Source organism: Oncorhynchus kisutch, linkage group LG8 (assembly GCF_002021735.2).
Source record: "Oncorhynchus kisutch isolate 150728-3 linkage group LG8, Okis_V2, whole genome shotgun sequence".
NCBI classification, from domain to species: domain Eukaryota; kingdom Metazoa; phylum Chordata; class Actinopteri; order Salmoniformes; family Salmonidae; genus Oncorhynchus; species Oncorhynchus kisutch.
In genome coordinates this window covers 34,329,426-34,347,530 of record NC_034181.2, presented here as the reverse complement: position 1 = coordinate 34,347,530, position 18,105 = coordinate 34,329,426, and the positions used below count along the sequence as shown (strand labels likewise).

The 18,105-nt window shown below is 42.9% G+C and overlaps 1 protein-coding gene across 1 annotated transcript; it reads right to left on the bottom strand.

The window, feature by feature from the left end:
* Nucleotides 1–273: 273 nt before the first annotated feature.
* LOC109895100 (coiled-coil domain-containing protein 92-like) lies at nt 274–17,761 on the bottom strand. Its single transcript, XM_020488746.2, has 4 exons — nt 17,577–17,761; nt 13,854–14,027; nt 12,941–12,982; nt 274–1,835 (listed from the first exon to the last, which is right to left on the bottom strand). The coding sequence occupies exons 2-4, from the start codon at nt 13,987–13,989 to the stop codon at nt 1,045–1,047; spliced, it is 969 nt and encodes a 322-aa protein (XP_020344335.1). The 5' UTR covers nt 13,990–14,027; nt 17,577–17,761; the 3' UTR covers nt 274–1,044.
* Nucleotides 17,762–18,105: the final 344 nt, after the last annotated feature.

The window sequence follows — 18,105 nt, the reverse complement described above, 5'->3', positions numbered from 1 at the left end:
GAATGATCAAATACCTACTTTAGATTACTTGTGCTATTATAATAACAGCATGACAGTGTGAAAATGTTGGTATTCTTTTGTCCACACCCAGTGATTCAATAGTTGCAAAAAACCCAGCTATTAATGACCTATGTCTCACCCTATGTCCACTGGCAGCCTGAAACATCAAGCAGTTTCCGCTTCAGATTCTTCCAAAGTTCTGCCTCCAGGCTTCGCTGACATGGTGAAAGCCTGTGACAGAGGTTAGATTCTTCCCAACACACACCACGTTAGTAACAAAAAAAGACTGCTTTATTATATTGTCATATACATAGTATTCAAGGACGAGTAAGTGTGATGAGAGAAGCATGACAATAAGTGATTATGCCACTTTTCCGATACTTGAGATGTATTTTTTCTATATTAAAAGTAAAACAAACAATAAATTAAAATATCCATCACATATTTACAGATATCACGGACACATAGGTCCGACAGTTCTGTGTAGATTATGTCTTAGAAATGCCCATGACATGTAACCAATTCATTTGTGTGATAACTAGACAATTACCAATTCATTTCTGTGATTTGTTTCTGTTAATGTATTAACATCACAAGATGAAAAACATTCAGGGAGTATTAGTTTAATAAGTCAACTTCTATAACATGTATGACGTAGCTGCAGACGTCATATAGCTTGTTTATCTGTCTGGACAGTATTGCTGACCAGATGAAGTATGGATAACTTAACTGTAGTATTAACTATGACGATGTGTATTGGATTCACCAGGTAAGCAGGCAATAATGCAGATGTTTGGCGGAGAAGTTTATGTGCAGGATGTAAGATGGAGTGAGATGAAAGACCATGCAAAAAGGACAGGATGTTTAAGTCACATGGGTTTCAAAACAAAACATTTGGCATGCTTACAGTAGTCCGTGTCTACATATTAAAAACGCTTTTTTGAAGTGAAGTATCCCATTTGACTTTCTTTTGCTCGTTGCCGAATTGCATAAAAAGCAGCTGATTATAGAGTAGGTGATGCTCCTTCTCGCTCTTGTCATGTGTTAAACTGTTCTGTCCGCCCCGGATCGCTTCCTCACCACCTTGTCCCCATTGACCTGGTCCACAGCCAGCATCTCCACCTCTGGCTGAGACGGCGCTAGTGGAGGGGTGCTGTGGTGGATGCGGTGTGCCACGCCCACGTGTGCCCGGTGCTGACGGTCCCGTGCCAGGCTGTGGCGTGGGCTGGACGAGCGATCACAGGCGATGGGGGGGATGACGGCAGGCCGGTCTCGTACCATCTGTAGATCAGGCGTGTCTCGAGCTGCCTGCAGAAATGGGGTGGGGTCGGGCATGGCGTCCACCGCCTCCCGTAGGACCATCCTCCTCCCGTCAGAACCCAGCCGGTACAGCTCGGTTAACTCAGAGTGCAGCGGCTGAGACAGGCTCTTCTTCATGCGGCGTAGAGGGGTCTCAGGGCCAGACTGACGGTCCTTGGCTTTGGGAGGGGTGGGCTTGTAGGAGCTCACAGGGCTGACGTTGGGGCTGGCCTCAGAGGAGCTGCCTGCCAGGAGCTTTTTCTTGGTGGCGTGGAGCTGAGAGGTGAGGTAGGCAATGGTGCTGGCTCTCTGCTCCAGCTCTCCAGACAGGACAGCCAGCTTGTGGCTCTTCATCTTCAGCTCCTCCAGGTACTTCTTCTCCCTTTCCTTGATGGTGTTCTCCAGGACAGAGATCATGGCATTCTTCTGCTCCAGGTCCCTCAGCAGCTCAGTGTTCTCCTCCTCCTTCACTTTCAGCTGAGCCTCAAGCTCCTCACACTTACTGTGTAGCTCCCTGCAGCGTGCCTCACTGCTGTCTGCACACACACAAACAAATCACACTGTTAGACCCCTATATGAAGACAAAACATGCACATTCACACAACCATCAGAAATCTACACCCTGTTGCAACACACAAAATAGTCTCACATAGCCTGCTTTATTTGGATCCACAATAAAACATTGTCCATTCCTCTCAAAATATTCCATCAGGAGTACAAACAAGGCTGTTTTGCTATTTGTCTGGTAGGGCTGCCATCTGCAGTTAACATACTGTAGGCTTGTGTACAGATGTAGGATCTTAATTTGATTACCCTGTTGTTGCAGGAAATTTCCTGCACAGCAAGAAATGCAAACTTGTAGTGTATTCAAGGTTAAAAAATGCTTCTAAAGAAACTAATTTCATCTTAAAAATGTCAGACTTGATTTGCCTCAACTAAAAATGTTGCAACCCCTATATAAATGTCAATTAATTATAATCCAGACAATAATCCACATTTCCTGTTACTGCAGGATTATTTTCCTGCTGTGAGAAACTGGTCAAATTAACATCCTACATATGTACAGTGGGGAGAACAAGTATTTCATACACTGCCGATTTTGCAGGTTTTCCTACTTACAAAGCATGTAGAGGTCTGTAATTTTTATCATAGGTACACAAAAATCGTACAATTCCTGCTTGAAAATGTGCTCTTTGCTAAGAAGCTATTTCTGATTCTTTTTGACCATTTTAATTTAAAGGTAAGGTAAATAACTGTTACCCCGAAATTATATTAAGATAAAAACTGATGCATTGGGCCTAACACACACACACACACACACTGCAAATTCCAAATATAGGCTACACATACTGTGTATCCAACCCTCCACGCACGCACGCACACACACACACACACACACACACACACACACACACACACACACACACACACACTCACACCTTGCGCATAGGTACTTTTAATAACAGCATTTTAATTTGTTTATGTTACTGTAGGCTGTAAAAAATATGTAAAAACAAACAACATCAATATTCAAGTGTCCAATAGATTTTATTCATGGAGTGCTGGAAAGTGTATGCTGGGAGTCGGGAAGGAAGTACAGGGAGTGAATAATTTAATAAATAAAACGAACATGGACAAAACAAGAAACACGAGCAGCGTGCAGGAGTGACAGTTATAGGGAAGGTAATCAAGCAGGTGATTGAGTCTGATTAGGCGCTGATGCGCGTAACGATGGTGACAGGTGTGAATAAAAATAAATCAGCCTAATAATAATAATCAACGAACTCGAGCGCTGGAGAGGGACGTGCCTTTGTTACAACTATGACATAGAAAGCATGTGTTAGAAAGCGGTAACAGCTTCTGTCTATAATGACAAAAAAAATAAAAAATATACCCCACTCACCAAGACACACGGTGAAATGATGAAAACATCAGTAAACTAAACATCATTATAAGCTCAAAGTGTGCTTGATAAATAGTGAACATCAGGACAGAAGCAACAAATGTAAATAATTGTCAATTATTGTCAGCTTGTGCTGACATGGTGTACGTTGCAGATGTTGTTTTTGCTTCCGATGTAGGGCCTTCTCTCTTCAGTGAGGACATTTTGTGCTGATAATCGGCCAGGCTGGTTTTGTAGCAACGCTAATGCAGCAAGTAGATCCATTCGTCTTGGTCTTCTTGTCATTGTAAATTACGCACACTGTGTACTCTAAGTAGGACAGAGTAGACTGATAAGACTGCTTGGATTCGATGGACTGATATAGGATACATACCATTTTGAAATTATAATTAGAATAGATCCATACAATAGAATGGCCCACCCTGTTCTTCATTCACAATTGGTGATTACATTATTTTTATTTTTTTTAAATTTTATTTCACCTTTATTTAACCAGGTAGGCCAGTTGAGAACAAGCTCTCATTTACAACTGCGACCTGGCCAAGATAAAGCAAAGCAGTGCAACACAAACAACAACACAGAGTTACACATGGAATTAACAAACACACAGTCAATAATAAAATAGAAAAAGTCTATATACAGTGTGTCCAAATGAGGGAGGATAAGGGAGGTACAATAAATAGGCCATAGTGGCGAAAAAATTACAATATAGCAATTACACCCTGGAGTGATAGATGTGCAGAAGATGAGTGTGCAAGTAGAGATACTAGGGTGCAAAGGAGCAAAATAAATAAAAGGATGAGGTAGTTGGATGGGCTATTTACAGATGGGCTATGTACAGGTGCAGTGATCTGTGAGCTGCTCTTACTGCTGGTGCTTAAAGTTAGTGAGGGAGTTTTGAGTCTCCAACTTCAGTGATTTTTGCATTTCGTTCCAGTCATTGGCAGCAGAGAACTGGAAGGAAAGGTGGCCAAACGAGGAATTGGCTTTGGGGGTGACCAGTAAAATATACCTGCTGGAGCGCGTGCTACGGGTGGGTGCTGCTATGGTGACAAGTGAGCTTAAATAAGGCGGGGCTTTACCTAGAAAAGACTTATCGATGACCTGGAGCCAGTAGGTTTGGTGACGAATATGAAGTGAGGGCCAACCATCGAGAGCATGCAGGTGGTAGTGGTGGGTAGTATATGGGGCTTAGGTGACAAAACGGACGGCACTGTGATAGACTGAATCCAGTTTGCTGAGTAGAGTGCTGGAGGCTATTTTGTAAATGACATTGCCGAAGTCAAGGATCGGTAGGAGAGTTAGTTTTACGAGGGTATGTTTGGCAGCATGAGTGAAGGATGCTTTGTTGCGAAATAGGAAGCCGATTCTAGATTTAACTTTGGATTGGAGATGCTTAATGTGAGTCCGGAAGGAGAGTTTACAGTCTAACCATACACCTAGGTATTTGTAGTTGTCCACATATTCTAAGTCAGAACCGTCCAGAGTAGTGATGCTGGATGGGTGGGCAGGTGTGGGCAGCGATCGGTTGAAGAGCATGCATTTAGTTTTACTTGCGTTTAAGAGCAGTTGGAGGCCACGGAAGGAGAGTTGTATGGCATTGAACCTCATCTGGATGTTAGTTAACACAGTGTCCAAAGAAGGGCCAGAAGAATACAGAATTGTGTCGTCTGCGTAGAGGTGGATCAGAGAATCACCAGCAGCAAGAGCGACATCATTGATGTATACAGTGATGTATACAGAGAAAAGAGTCGGCCCGAGGATTGAAACCTGTGGCACTGCCATAGAGACTGCCTTAGGTCCGGACAACAGTCGAAAACCTTGGCCAGGTCAATGAATACAGCTGCACAGTATTGTCTCTTATCGATGGCGGTTATGATATCGTTTAGGACCTTGAGCGTGAGGTGCACCCATGACCAGCTCGGAAACCAGATTGCATAGCGGAGAAGGTACGGTGGGAATCGAAATGGTCTGTGATCTGTTTGTTAACTTGGCTTTCGAAGACCTTTCGATGAAAGGCAGGGTAGGATAGATATAGGTCTGTAGCAGTTTGGGTCTAGAGTGTCTCCCCCTTTGAAGAGGGGGATGACCGCAGCAGCTTTCCAATCTTTGGGGATCTCAGACGATACGAAAGAGAGGTTGACCAGGCTAGTAATAGGGGTTGCAACAATTTCAGCAGATAATTTTAGAAAGAGAGGGTCCAGATTGTCTAGCCTGGCTGATTTGCAGGGGTCATGATTTTGCAGCTCTTTCAGAACATCAGCTGTTTGGATTTAGGTGAAGGAGAAATGGGGAGGCTTGGGCAAATTGCTGTGGGGGGTGCAGGTCTGTTGACCTGGGTAGGGGTAGCCAGGTGGAAAGCATGGCCAGCCGTAGAGAAATGCTTATTGAAATTCTCAATTATCGTGGATTTATCGGTGGTGACAATGTTTCCTAGCCTGCAGTGGGCAGCTGGGAGGAGGTGTTCTTATTCTCCATGAACTTTACAGTGTCCCAGAACGTTTTGGAGTTTGTGCTACAGGATGCACATTTCTGTTTGAAAAAGCTAGCCTTTGCTTTCTTAACTGCCTGTGTATATTGGTTCCTAACTTCCCTGAAAAGTTGCATATCGCAGGGGCTATTCGATGCTAATGCAGTACGCCACCAGCTGCTTTTGTGCTGGTCAAGGGCAGTATGGAGTCTACCAAGGGTTATATCTATTCCTGGTTAAATTTTATTTGAATGGGGCATGCTTATTTAAGATGGTGAGGAAAGCAATTTTAAAGAATAACCAGGCATCCTCTACTGACGGAATGAGGTCAATATCCTTCCAGGATATCCAGGCCAGGTTGATTAGAAAGGCCTGCTCGCTGAAGTGTTTTAGGGAGCATTTGACAGTGTTGAGGGGGGGTCGTTTGACCACAGACCCATTATGGACGCAGGCAATGAGGCAGTGATAGCTGAGATCCTGGTTGAAGACAGCAGAGGTGTATTTGGAGGGCAGGTTGGTTAGTATGATATCTATGAGGGTGCCCGTGTTTACGGATTTGGGTTTGCACCTGGTAGGTTCATTGATAATTTGTGTGAGATTGAGGGCATCAAGCTTAGATTGTAGGATGGCCGGGGTGTTAAGCATGTCCCAGTTTAGGTCACCTAACAGCACGAGCTCTGAAGATAGATGGGGGGTAATCAATTCACATAATGGTGTCCAGGGCACAGCTGAGACTTGTTGAGAGTTGTTTCTGAGACTTGTTTCTGGAAAGGTAGATTTTTAAAAGTAGAAGCTGAAATTGTTTGGGCTCAGACCTGGATAGCAAGACAGAACTCTGCAGGCTAACTCCACCCCCTTTGGCAGTTCTATTTTGTCGGAAAATGTTATAGTTAGGGATGGACATTTTTGGTGGTCTTCCTAAGCCAGGATTCAGACATGGCTAGGACATCCGGGTTGGCAGAGTATGCTAAAGCAGTGAATAAAACAAACTTAGGGAGGAGGCTTATAATGTTAACTTGCATGAAACCAAGGCTTTTACGGTTACAGAAGTCAACAAATGAGAGCGCCTGGGGAATGGGAATGGAGCTAGACACTGCAGTGCCTGGATTAACCTCTACATCACCAAAGGAACAGAAGAGGAGTAGGATAAGGGTACGGCTAAAGGCTATAAGAACTGGTCGTCTAGTACGTTCGGAACAGAGAGTAAAAGGAGCAGGTTTATGGGCACAGTAGAATAGATTCAAGGCGTAATGTACAGACAAAGGTATGGTAGGATGTGAATACAGTGGAGGTAAACCTAGGCATTGAGTGACGATGAGAGAGATATTGTCTCTAGAAACACAATTTAAACCAGGTGAGGTCACCACATGTGTGGGAGGTGGAACTAAAGGGTTAGCTAAGGCGTATTGAGCAGGGTTAGAGGCTCTATGGTGAAATAAGTCAATAATCACTAACCAAAACAGCAATAGACAAGGCATATTGACATAAGGGAGCCATGCGTAGCTGAGTGATCATAGGGGTCCAGTGAGTAGCTCGGCGGGCTGGAGACACATCGATTCAGACAGCTAGCGGGCCGGGGCTAGCAAGCTACCAGAAGGGCCTTAGAGGGACATCGCAACGGAAGAAGTCTGTTGTGGCCCCCTCACGCTGTTACGTCGTCAGACTAGTCGTGATGGATCAGCAGGGCTCCGAGTGATAAAAGGTTCTAAAATAGGTATAGTGACCAAAGAATTTGTCCGATGGGCCTCTTCAGCTAACAGTCCGATATGCTCTAGACAGCTAGCGGGCCGCGGCTAGCAGATGGGCATTCAGGGGGCGTCGTAACAGAGGAGCCAGATGAAAAACCCCCTCGGGCAGATTATGTCGGTAGTCCAGTCGTGATGGAATCGGCGGGGCTCCGTGTCGGCAATAAAAGGGGTCCAGGCCAATTGTCAAAATAGGTCTGGTAGCCCAAGGAGTGGCTGATGGACCTCTTCGGCTAGCCGGGAGATGGGCCTAGCAAAGGCTAACTCCAGGCTAATTGGTTCTTGCTTCGGGACAGAGATGTTAGCCAGGAGTGGCCACTCGGAATAGTAGCTAGCTAGCTGCGATGATCCAGGTGAAAAGGTTCAGAGCTTGCGGTAGGAATCCGGAGATATGGAGAAAAATAAGTTCGGTTTGCTCTGTTTTGAGTCGAGCTGTGCAGACTGGCAAGAGTTGTCCGGGCTAAAGGTTAGCTGATGACCGCTAGCAGTGACTAGCTGACTACTAGCTAGTAGCTAGTTAGCTGGCTAGCTTCTGTTATGGGTTACGGTTCAAAAGTAAAGAAAATAGCAGAACCACACCACATTGGGTGAGGCAGATTGCAGGAGAGTATGTTGAAGTTGAGGTTAAGAAAAATAATATATAAAAAAAAAAAATATATATATATATATATATATATATATGCGGAAAAAATATATATAAAAATATAAATACACGGGACACGACAAGACGAGGAAAAAGACGTCTGACTGCTACGCCATCTTGGAATCAAGACGTCTGACTGCAGTGTACACTTCCCCTCGCTCATCAAATCACCCATTCTCCCCAATCATACTTCACTTAATTTATTTATTCTGTTCTTATGTGTGAAATTAGTTTGGGCATAGTTTAGGTTCAGTTCAGACAATTATCTGTGTGATTAGAAACTGGGCAGAGCACCTTCAACAGACGGGAGAAGGAGGGGAGCAGGCCCTACTGTCGGAAGAAGGAGGGGAGCAAGCCCTACTGTCAGGAGAAGGAGGGGAGCAAGCCCTAGTGTCAGGAGAAGGAGGTGCCAATACCATTTAAAAATAGTTATAACTCCAGTTCTGTTTGTGAATTTAAGATTCTAACAACGACCGTGTGTTACAGTTAATTTGGAAAGTATTCAGACCCCTTCACTTTTTCCACATTTTGTTACGTAACAGCATTATACTAAAATGCATTAAATAAATACAAAATCCTCATCAATCTACACACAATACCACATAATGACAAATCGAAAACAGGTTTTTGGAAATGTTTGCAAAAAAACCTAAACAGAATGACCTTAATTACCTTAAGTATTCAGACTCTGCTATGATACTCGAAATTGAGCTCCGGTGCATCCTGTTTCCATTGCTCATCCTTGAGATGTTTGTATTACTTTGGAGACCACCTATGTTAAACCCAACTAAATGTGAGGCGAAAGACACGCACACCTATTTAGGCGAGGTCCTGGCTAGCGGAGTGGAACACTTTTTAAAAAATAAAGGAGAGCCACACACTCTAGAAGCTCAGATGCAAAAATGTTATGTCCCAACTAATTGGAGATGATTTGGAAAGGCACACACCTGTCTATATAAGGTCCCCCAGTTGCCAGTGCATGTCAGAGCAAAAACCAAGCCATGAGGTCGAAGGAATTGTCCGTAGAGCTCCAAGACAGGATTGTGTCAAGGCAGAGATCTGGGGAAGGATACGAATACATTTCCGCAGCATTGAAGGTCCCCAAGAACACAGTGGCCTCCATCATTCTTAAATGGAAGAAGTTATTAACAGCCAAGACTCTTACTACAACTGGCCACCCGGCCAAACTGAGCAATCGGGGCAGAAGGGCCTTGGTAAGGGAGGTGACCAAGAACCCGATGGTCACTCTGACAGAGCTCCAGAGTTCCTCTGTGTAGACGGGAGAACCTTCCAGAAGGAGAACCATCTCTGCAGCACTACACCAATCACGCCTTTATGGTAGAGTGGCCAGACGGAAGTCACTCCTCAGTAAAAGGCACATGACAGCCCGCTTAGAGTTTTCAAAAAGGCACCTAAAGGACTCTCAGACCATGAGAAACCAAATTCTCTGGTCTGATGAAACTAAGATTGAACTCTTTGGCCCCGAATGCCAATTATCATGCTTGGAGGAAACGTGGCACCATTCCTACAGTGACACTTGGTTGTGGAAGCATCATGCTGTGGGAATGTTTTTCATCGGCAGGGACTGGGAGACTAGTCAGGATGGAGGGAAAGATGAACGTAGCAAAATACAGCGAGATCCTTGATGAAAATCTACTCTAGAGCGATCAGGACCTCAGATTGGGGAAAATGTTCACCTTCCAACAGGACAACGACCCTAAGCACACAGCTAAGACAATGCAGGAGTGGCTTCGGGAAAAGTCTCTGAATGTCCTTGAGTGGCTCAGCCAGAGCCTGGACTTGAACCCAATCTAATATCTCTGAAGAGACCTGAAAATAGCAGCGCAGCACCGCCCCCCCATCCAACCTGACAGAGCTTGAGAGTATCTTTATTTTTATTTTTTTAACCAGGTAGGCTAGTTGAGAACACCTTTATTTAACCAGGTAGGCTAGTTGAGAACACCTTTATTTAACCAGGTAGGCTAGTTGAGAACACCTTTATTTAACCAGGTAGGCTAGTTGAGAACACCTTTATTTAACCAGGTAGGCTAGTTGAGAACACCTTTATTTAACCAGGTAGGCTAGTTGAGAACAAGTTCTCATTTGCAACTGCGACCTGGCCAAGATAAAGCATAGCAGTGTGAACAGACAACACAGAGTTACACATGGAGTAAACAATTAACAAGTCAATAACACAGTAGGAAAAAAAGAGAGTCTATATACATTGTGTGCAAAAGGCATGAATGAGGAGGTAGGCGAATAATTACAATTTTGCAGATTAACACTGGAGTGATAAATGATCAGATGGTCATGTACAGGTAGAGATATTGGTGTGCAAAAGAGCAGAAAAGTAAATAAATATAAACAGTATGGGGATGAGGTAGGTAAAATTGGGTGGGCTATTTACCCAGCTGCTCAGATAGCAGATGTTTGAAGTTGGTGAGGGAGATAAAAGTCTCTGACTTCAGCGATCTACAGAGAAGAATGGGAGAAAATCCCCAAATACAGGTGTGCCAAGCTTGTAGCGTCATACCCAAGAAGACTCAAGGCTGTAATCGCTGCCAAAGGTGCATCAACAAAGTACTGAGTAAAAATTCTGAATACTTATGTCAATGTGATATTTAAGTTTTTTATTTTGTATAAATTAGCAAAAAATTCTAAAGACATGTTTTCGCTTTGTCATTATGGGGTATTGTCTGTAGATTGATGAGGGGGGGGGGAAACTACTTAATCAATTTTAGAATAAGGCTGTGACGCAACAAAATGTGGAAAAAGTCAATAGGTCCGAATACTTCCCGATGCCCTGTATCTCGGAAATGTCAAGGACGGAAAGGGGCATGACTTTAAAAATGGCAGAGTAATACAGAAATTACATTCATGAGCAGTCCAAATGACTGTTTTAGTGCTTCTAGAGTAAGTATATCCACTGACCATGGACTGAGTCTGTCAGCTGATGTGAGTGATGGTCTACAGAGACTCATCTGCGGTGGGCAGAGAGAGAGTTAGAGAGAAAGAGAGAGAGAGAGAAGAGCTCCTGTCTCAAATTACATATCTGGTCGATAGCAAGGTCACAGCACTGCTCTGACCTTCATCATTGCTCTTCATCCTCCCCTTACCACATCAACACAGCTCCTACCTCACCCCACCCCATTAGCATTGATCAGACACACATTCACAAGCAGCTACTGTACAGATATAGCCTAGCTATTACCTCTCTGTATCAGATAGATAGGCCTATATCATACTGTAGAGCCTACATAATGATGTCTACCCAATACAACCCATCTACAATGAATATTGTCTATTTTCTATACTGGGCAGTCTGGTATATTTCCTATCAGCTTAATGGGCGGGGGGGTTATGATTGGTGTTTCTTTACCAGCCGAGAGAGGGGATGTCGTCTTTGTTTTGAGCCACTGAGCCCTGCCTGCTGCACTAAGTAGGTCGCAGACTGTCCATTAGTGCTGTGACACATCATCTAATTTCCTGCACTGAAATCTGCGTGTTGTCCCACACTAACCTGCTACTGTCTCTGAAAATAACCCCCACAGTACTGCGCTGTCTGCACTGCACAGAGCCCCTTTACAGGATTCACAAGGTAACATTCAGTGAGATATGTTACCTGTCGTACAACCTACTGTTATTTTGTAACAGTGAACTGACTGATTTCACATTCAATAATTCAAAAGCACAAAAGACATCAAAGTTCAAGCCTGATTTCAGAACCATGATTTGTTTAGCTTTTTTATCATTCTTTTTTGCTTGGGTCCATGGCTAGAGATGCTACAAAGTGTGAGTATCAGCTCACTGTTCTCTGGCAAGTATATAAAGCTATTTCAGCTGCTTAATCAAGACTGTAATGATGTCCTGAAAGATGAGGGTGGGAGGGCCTTGACTTCTGCCCATTGTTAATAGTATTTCCGTAGTACTGACCGTATACAGTATATATCTATCATCACATTGATTGCTATATTTTCTACCTATTGCACAGATCCCCTGTGATTCATGTTCAATTCCTATTTGAGTCTGTCTACTACGTGGTCAAATCCCAGAGTTGGACCTCTGTGTGGTTCTACTGTATGCTCATTGTCAGTTCTCCTGTGTATATCATTTAGACTTCTGTTTAACTCTGTGACATGTCCATGGTAACGTGGGGGAGGGGGCTGTGCTATGAGCTTGACGGTGAGCTGACAGTGTAAGGAGGACAGTGCCCTGAACAGCAGGGGGTCCCGGCCGCAGAGCACCGCATCCTGGATGGGGGAGTGTTACCAGGATACAGCACAAGCCTTCTGCTCTCTCCCATTCCCAGGGCTAAGACATACAGAGGCCTCTGTTCTGCTGCAGAAAGTCTAATTTATAGCTTTGCAGGTTTTAGTACCTGGGCTGTTCACGGGCACTGCCACTGTTTTCGAACAGCCAGTGTGAAGCCAAGCAGAGAGCGATTGTTTAGTTCACATAGGCTATATAATAGCATGAACAATATACCTGCCAGTACGATAGTTTGCAGAGGCATTGAAAATATATCCATTTCATTTCAAAAGTTTTCCAATCAAAGTGAAATCAGTGTCAAAGAGAATAACTACAAGTGGTAAAACATCAATGGCTACATTCCATGTCTCTGTCTAACAGTGTACTATACTGCCAGTACTGGCATTACTTACACAATGACAGCAGAGTCAAGTCAAAACAGAGAGAGTTCCCACAGAATTACATCTAGAAAAATAGTGAGAAAATAAACTGACTGGATCCCACCCCAGTAAAAAAGTAGAAATCTCTCAATAACTATGGTATTACTATGTAATAATTAAGTATTGAAAAAGCCAGGCCAAGTGTGTGTGCCTGGGGTCACGTTATGAAAGGACGCATGTTAAACATCTTACCTGTTGGATCTGAACTTCTCACTGTCAGCTCATATGTCAAGTCTGTGAAAAGAGAAGAGAATCAAATGTCACCGTCAGACCAGCTCTGACAGGAGTGGTGTGGTGGCATAAAGGAGCATGCTATTCAGAGAGCCTGTCTAGCAGTTCTAGTGGAGAGCAGGATTTTATCTGGATCAAAACATGGCCAGGGCAGGTCGCCTACCCTAAACAGGCTATCCTGTTGGCCACAAAGACAACATTTAGCTGTTTTAAAGCAAATTTCCTGAAATTCTACACATTTTGCCAAGACATATGGCTATCTGAGTGACTCAAATATCAAACATAGAACAAAATCAATGCATCATTTTGGAGTTTTAGATTCTCCCTGACGGTCTAGATTTTATTTTAGTGTTTGTTAGTTGTCAAATATTGAAAATCAACTTTCTATGACCTTTTCGCGAGTGTCGATGGAATGTTTTTGGGGACATAACAAAATATATGCTAATAATAGCTAAACAGTTAACTAGAGGGTACAACATATGTTTTGATTTGGCTACCTAGTTAATCTGTTCTCTATCATATTTTATAGGCCTACCTGTTGCTGCAATGTCCGACTGTCACTCTCTCCTTAAGCAACTGTAAACTAGTCTCACACTATGCAAGTGATGTGCGCAAACACGGATGCAATATTGTCATTCCGATTCTGGCTGATATGTTGATTTTTATTTGATGGATACATTTTTTTTTATTTTTACTCTGCCTAAATACATTTTAGGATTTTATTGTTTTCCAAAACTTTTCCAGGCCTGGAAAACACCATTTTCAAATTACAATACTTTCCCAGGATTTTCATGACTGTACGAACCCTGTGAAGTGTATGTATTTAGGTCTAGTGGCCCTAGTTCAAGTTCAGTTTGAGGTTCAGCATGTTCACCTGTACAGTGCTGTTGTAGTCTGCGGATCTCTGCATGTAGACCTTTCAGTGTCTTGGCATGGTCCTGCTGGAGGAAGAGCAGGTTCTTCTGGGCGCTGTGCAGATTATTCTCTAGGGTACCAGTGGGGGATGCCATGGCAGATGTTGCAGTAGAAACACACCAGCTCTAGAGACCTGCAGACATAGATGACAGAGAGACAACATCAAAACAAGAGCCATATCATCTGGGGTTCCGTGCTTAGCCTAAATGCTCCCCCTTTCACCCATTTGGGATGTGCACCAGCTTTACTTTGCCTTTGATTTTTCTTACTTTTGGGGTGAGGATAACTCAATATATAGTGAATAAAAATATATACGCAACATACAACATTTTAAAAGATTTTACTGAGTTACAGTTCATAGAAGGAACTCAGTCAATTGAAATATAGTAAATTCATTAGGTCCTAATCTATGGCTCTACATGACTGGGCAGGGGTGCAGCTATGAGTGGGCCTGCGAGGGCATAGGCCCACCCACTTGGGAGCCAGGCCACCCACTGGGAGCCAGACCTAGCCAATCAGAATGAGTTTTTCCCTACAAAAGGGCTTTATTTCAGACAGAAATACTGCTCAGAATGCCCCCATCCTCAGAAATTCCCGCAGGTGAAGAAGCCGGATGTGGAGGTCCTGGGCTGGCATGGTTACTCGTGGTCTGTGGTTGTGATGCCGGTTGGACGTACTGCCAAATTCTAGAAAATGACGTTGGAGGCGGCATATGGTAGAGAAATTAACATTAAATTCCCTGACAACAGCTATGTTGGACATTCCTGCAGTCAGCATGCCAATTGCAAACTCCCTCAAAACATCTGTAGCATTGTGTTGTGTGCCAAAACTGCACAATTTAGAGTAGCCTTTTATTGTACCCAGCACATGGTGCACCTGTGTAATGATCATGCTGATTAATCAGCTTCTTGATATGCCACACCTGTCAGGTGGCTGGATTATCTTGGCAAAGGAGAAATTCCCACTAACACAGATGTAAACAAATTTGGTCACAAAATATCAGAGAAATAAGCTTTTTGTGCGTATGGAACATTTCAGGGATTTATTTAATGAAATGGACCATCACTTTACATGTTGCGTTTATATATTTGTTCAGTATACTTTAAAAATGACTCAAACCAAATCGGAACTATGTAGAAATTATAATGAACCGAGTACATTTATACAGTTTCTTGGTCACTACTCAGTCAATACCCTTTTTTATACTGATAGAATTCGCAATGCAGCCTAATTCTATATTTCTTGCAAGGAGAGAAGAGTCACATAGAGTAAGAAAAAAGGTATTAGCCTAATTGGCTTACACACACTGATGTCGAACTATTGATTTTATCATCAGATAGAGAGCAGACTACGTCTCTAAAGAAGACACCTCAGGGGGAAACAAGTCATCTGCATTTTTGTTGGGTTTCTTGGGCCCTTTACCAGCATGTTGCTTAAAATAAACATCGACACTTTAATGAGACAAGACCCTGGATTAAAAAGACCTCAAATGAATACCAATCCAAATACCATATAAGAGAACACACATTTCAGAACACACGGTATGGATTTGATTAAATTAATAGGTGAATAGGCCAATGGGTATTTCATAGGCTGAATAGGTCATTATCAACAGGTCATCCAAAAAAGAACTAGGCTACAAGGAACAAAAAAACTCTGGCAGGAACTTACTCCTCCATTTCAGTGCACAAAGCGTGAGGAGGAGGCTAAGTACAGAATGCTGTCAGAGATCCTGAGAAGATTAGTAAACGTCACAGTGACACAGGGTGTGGCATGATGAAGCCAGTCTCCAGCAGCAGGCAGGGTCCGCTCGTCTCCTGTCCCTTCCTCCCTCCTTGGACGTCCTTGCATCCAGTGTTCAGCCAGAGACAGCGCCCAGAGGTGAGGTAAGAGACCATCACTCAGTCAGAGCAGAGCAGCCGTCCCATTGTCTCCACCCTCTCCCAGACAACACTACTGGGCCAGGAGTAGAGAGCACATTGATTTTCCCCTCTGAGTGCAGAGAGAGCCTTCCACTGCATACATTAGCAAGCAAGCTTCAATAACACATCTCGTAGCTTCTCCCTCTTACATCATCGGCTTACTAACATTAATAAATTGTGTCACCTCTGATGGCTCTCAAAGCTTGCTCTACAGCGATAGGAGATTTATGTCAAATTCTCTCATTGTGTACAGAAGCAAAGGACACCAGTTGACCTCCAACACAGCAGAGTAATCACAGAGAGAGAGAGAGAGAGAGAGAGAGACGCGTCATAAAGGGTGCACTCAAAGAGATAATCTATAATAAATGAGTAATCCTGAGTCCTTCCTGTAAACCCTGGATGGCAGACACTCTCACACAGCACAACCCATTCCTAGCATCAGGCTTGGTTCTTGAGAGCTCAGCTGATGTCATAGCACAGTGGACAACATTTGATTACGATACTTTTCTAATGATATCACATTGTAATGACATCACCAACAAACAACCCTCCACCCTCTTTCTCCATTTGTAGTGATCTGATATACTCAGTTATCCTAAATTAATGTTGCTTTTGGAGAGAAAATGTAATATTCAACTCCCCTCCCCTCTCTCCAATGAACTGCAGAAGCAAGACAAACTAGCTACCATACTTCGCTAAACAGATATTAACGCTACAGACACACCCCCTGTGATAAAAGGTTGGTCGAAGTCTCACACACTTAAGACTGAGAAAATCCCTTTCAATTCACCTAACCAAGCTAAGTGCTGCCTCAAATTAGTATGCTGAAAATATCATGAAGTGGAGGGTGGGTGTTGAGCAAATATCTTTGTCTCATGGATACTTTGTTCCAGTTCATATAACTAACTTTCCATGTGCTTTGGAATAAATAATCAATTGAGATATTATGTGCAGAATTAAAATGTATCGACTTGTCTCCATAACAGAAAGGTAGCCAGTTGGGTTTGGAGCAATAATTATTATTCATTAGAATTATTCCTCCGAATGGAAAAGCAAGTCAAACTGACCTCATGCAAGGACAAAATTATAGTAGTTTTATATTGGTTTCAGCACCTGCATTGCGGACAGCACCCGATCCGACTTTCACAGGCACGCGTCTGACTATCACTTTCCAATCAAAAATCTATTTGACAACAATGTTAGCTAGGCATCTAGCTACATTAGCTAATTGTTTCATTTGATGTTAACTGTAATTCAGACGTAGGATGATCAGTCCATAACAATTGGTTAAGGCCGCACTGTTTGTAAACAACATCGTCTTATTGCACTCCAAATCCAAATAGCTGAACTGGTAATATCTAGTACACCTACTAGTTAGTAAATACGATTGTCATTTTGTGTAGCCAACCAAGCATCAAGTCAGCTAGCTAACGTTAGTAGCTATATTCTTGATATCCAGTCCCACATGGCATGTCACAATTAGCTAGCCAACCAAACTGTTAGCTAACGTTAACGTTAGCAACGAGTGCAGAAGCTAGCGCTACCTAAGATGCTGCATGCGAAGAAATGTCGAAGCTGTTGTTATGTTCATTTTAGCAATAAATCATTGACAATGCTATGCTCATGTGGCTAGCTTGCTGCTAGCTAGAGAATGTTAACAAAACCAGACTCTGCGAGAGACAGGTGCAATCGATGAGGGGTCCTGCTGTTACCAATGTGGAAAACGGTTTATAAATGTAATAACATATTGTGATACCTACCTTCAACAATATTACAATATCGTCTGATATTCTCTAATATATAAATTGTTGCCGTAATTGCTACAGTGGCTAAATCCGTTCTGTCATGTCAGGCATTGTCGCTGCTGCTGGTCAAACGCTCCTGTTGTCTGCAGTAACAGAGAGGACTATGTCTGTCAGTTCTCTCGCTCATCTCCCTGAACTACAACAAAATAAGGCGATGCATCATGGGATACTACTAAAAGTAGTAACAATGTTCAATAAATGGTCGTTTGTTTTATTACTTAAGAGTTGACACTCAGAAATAGATGCATAAAAAAATCAAAGGAAATGTGATTTTAGTAAACATACAATTTTTAAACCCAGACTTTTTCAGCCTGGGGCCTAAATGAGAAATTCTGTGTTTTCCTGGGACATAAACTTATGCAACTATAAGCAAATATTGGCACATTTCATTGCCCTTATGCCTAAAACAAATGCAATATAGACAAAAACAAATAACAATGAAATTAAATATAAATAGCTAATCATGTTTATTTTTCCCCATTAA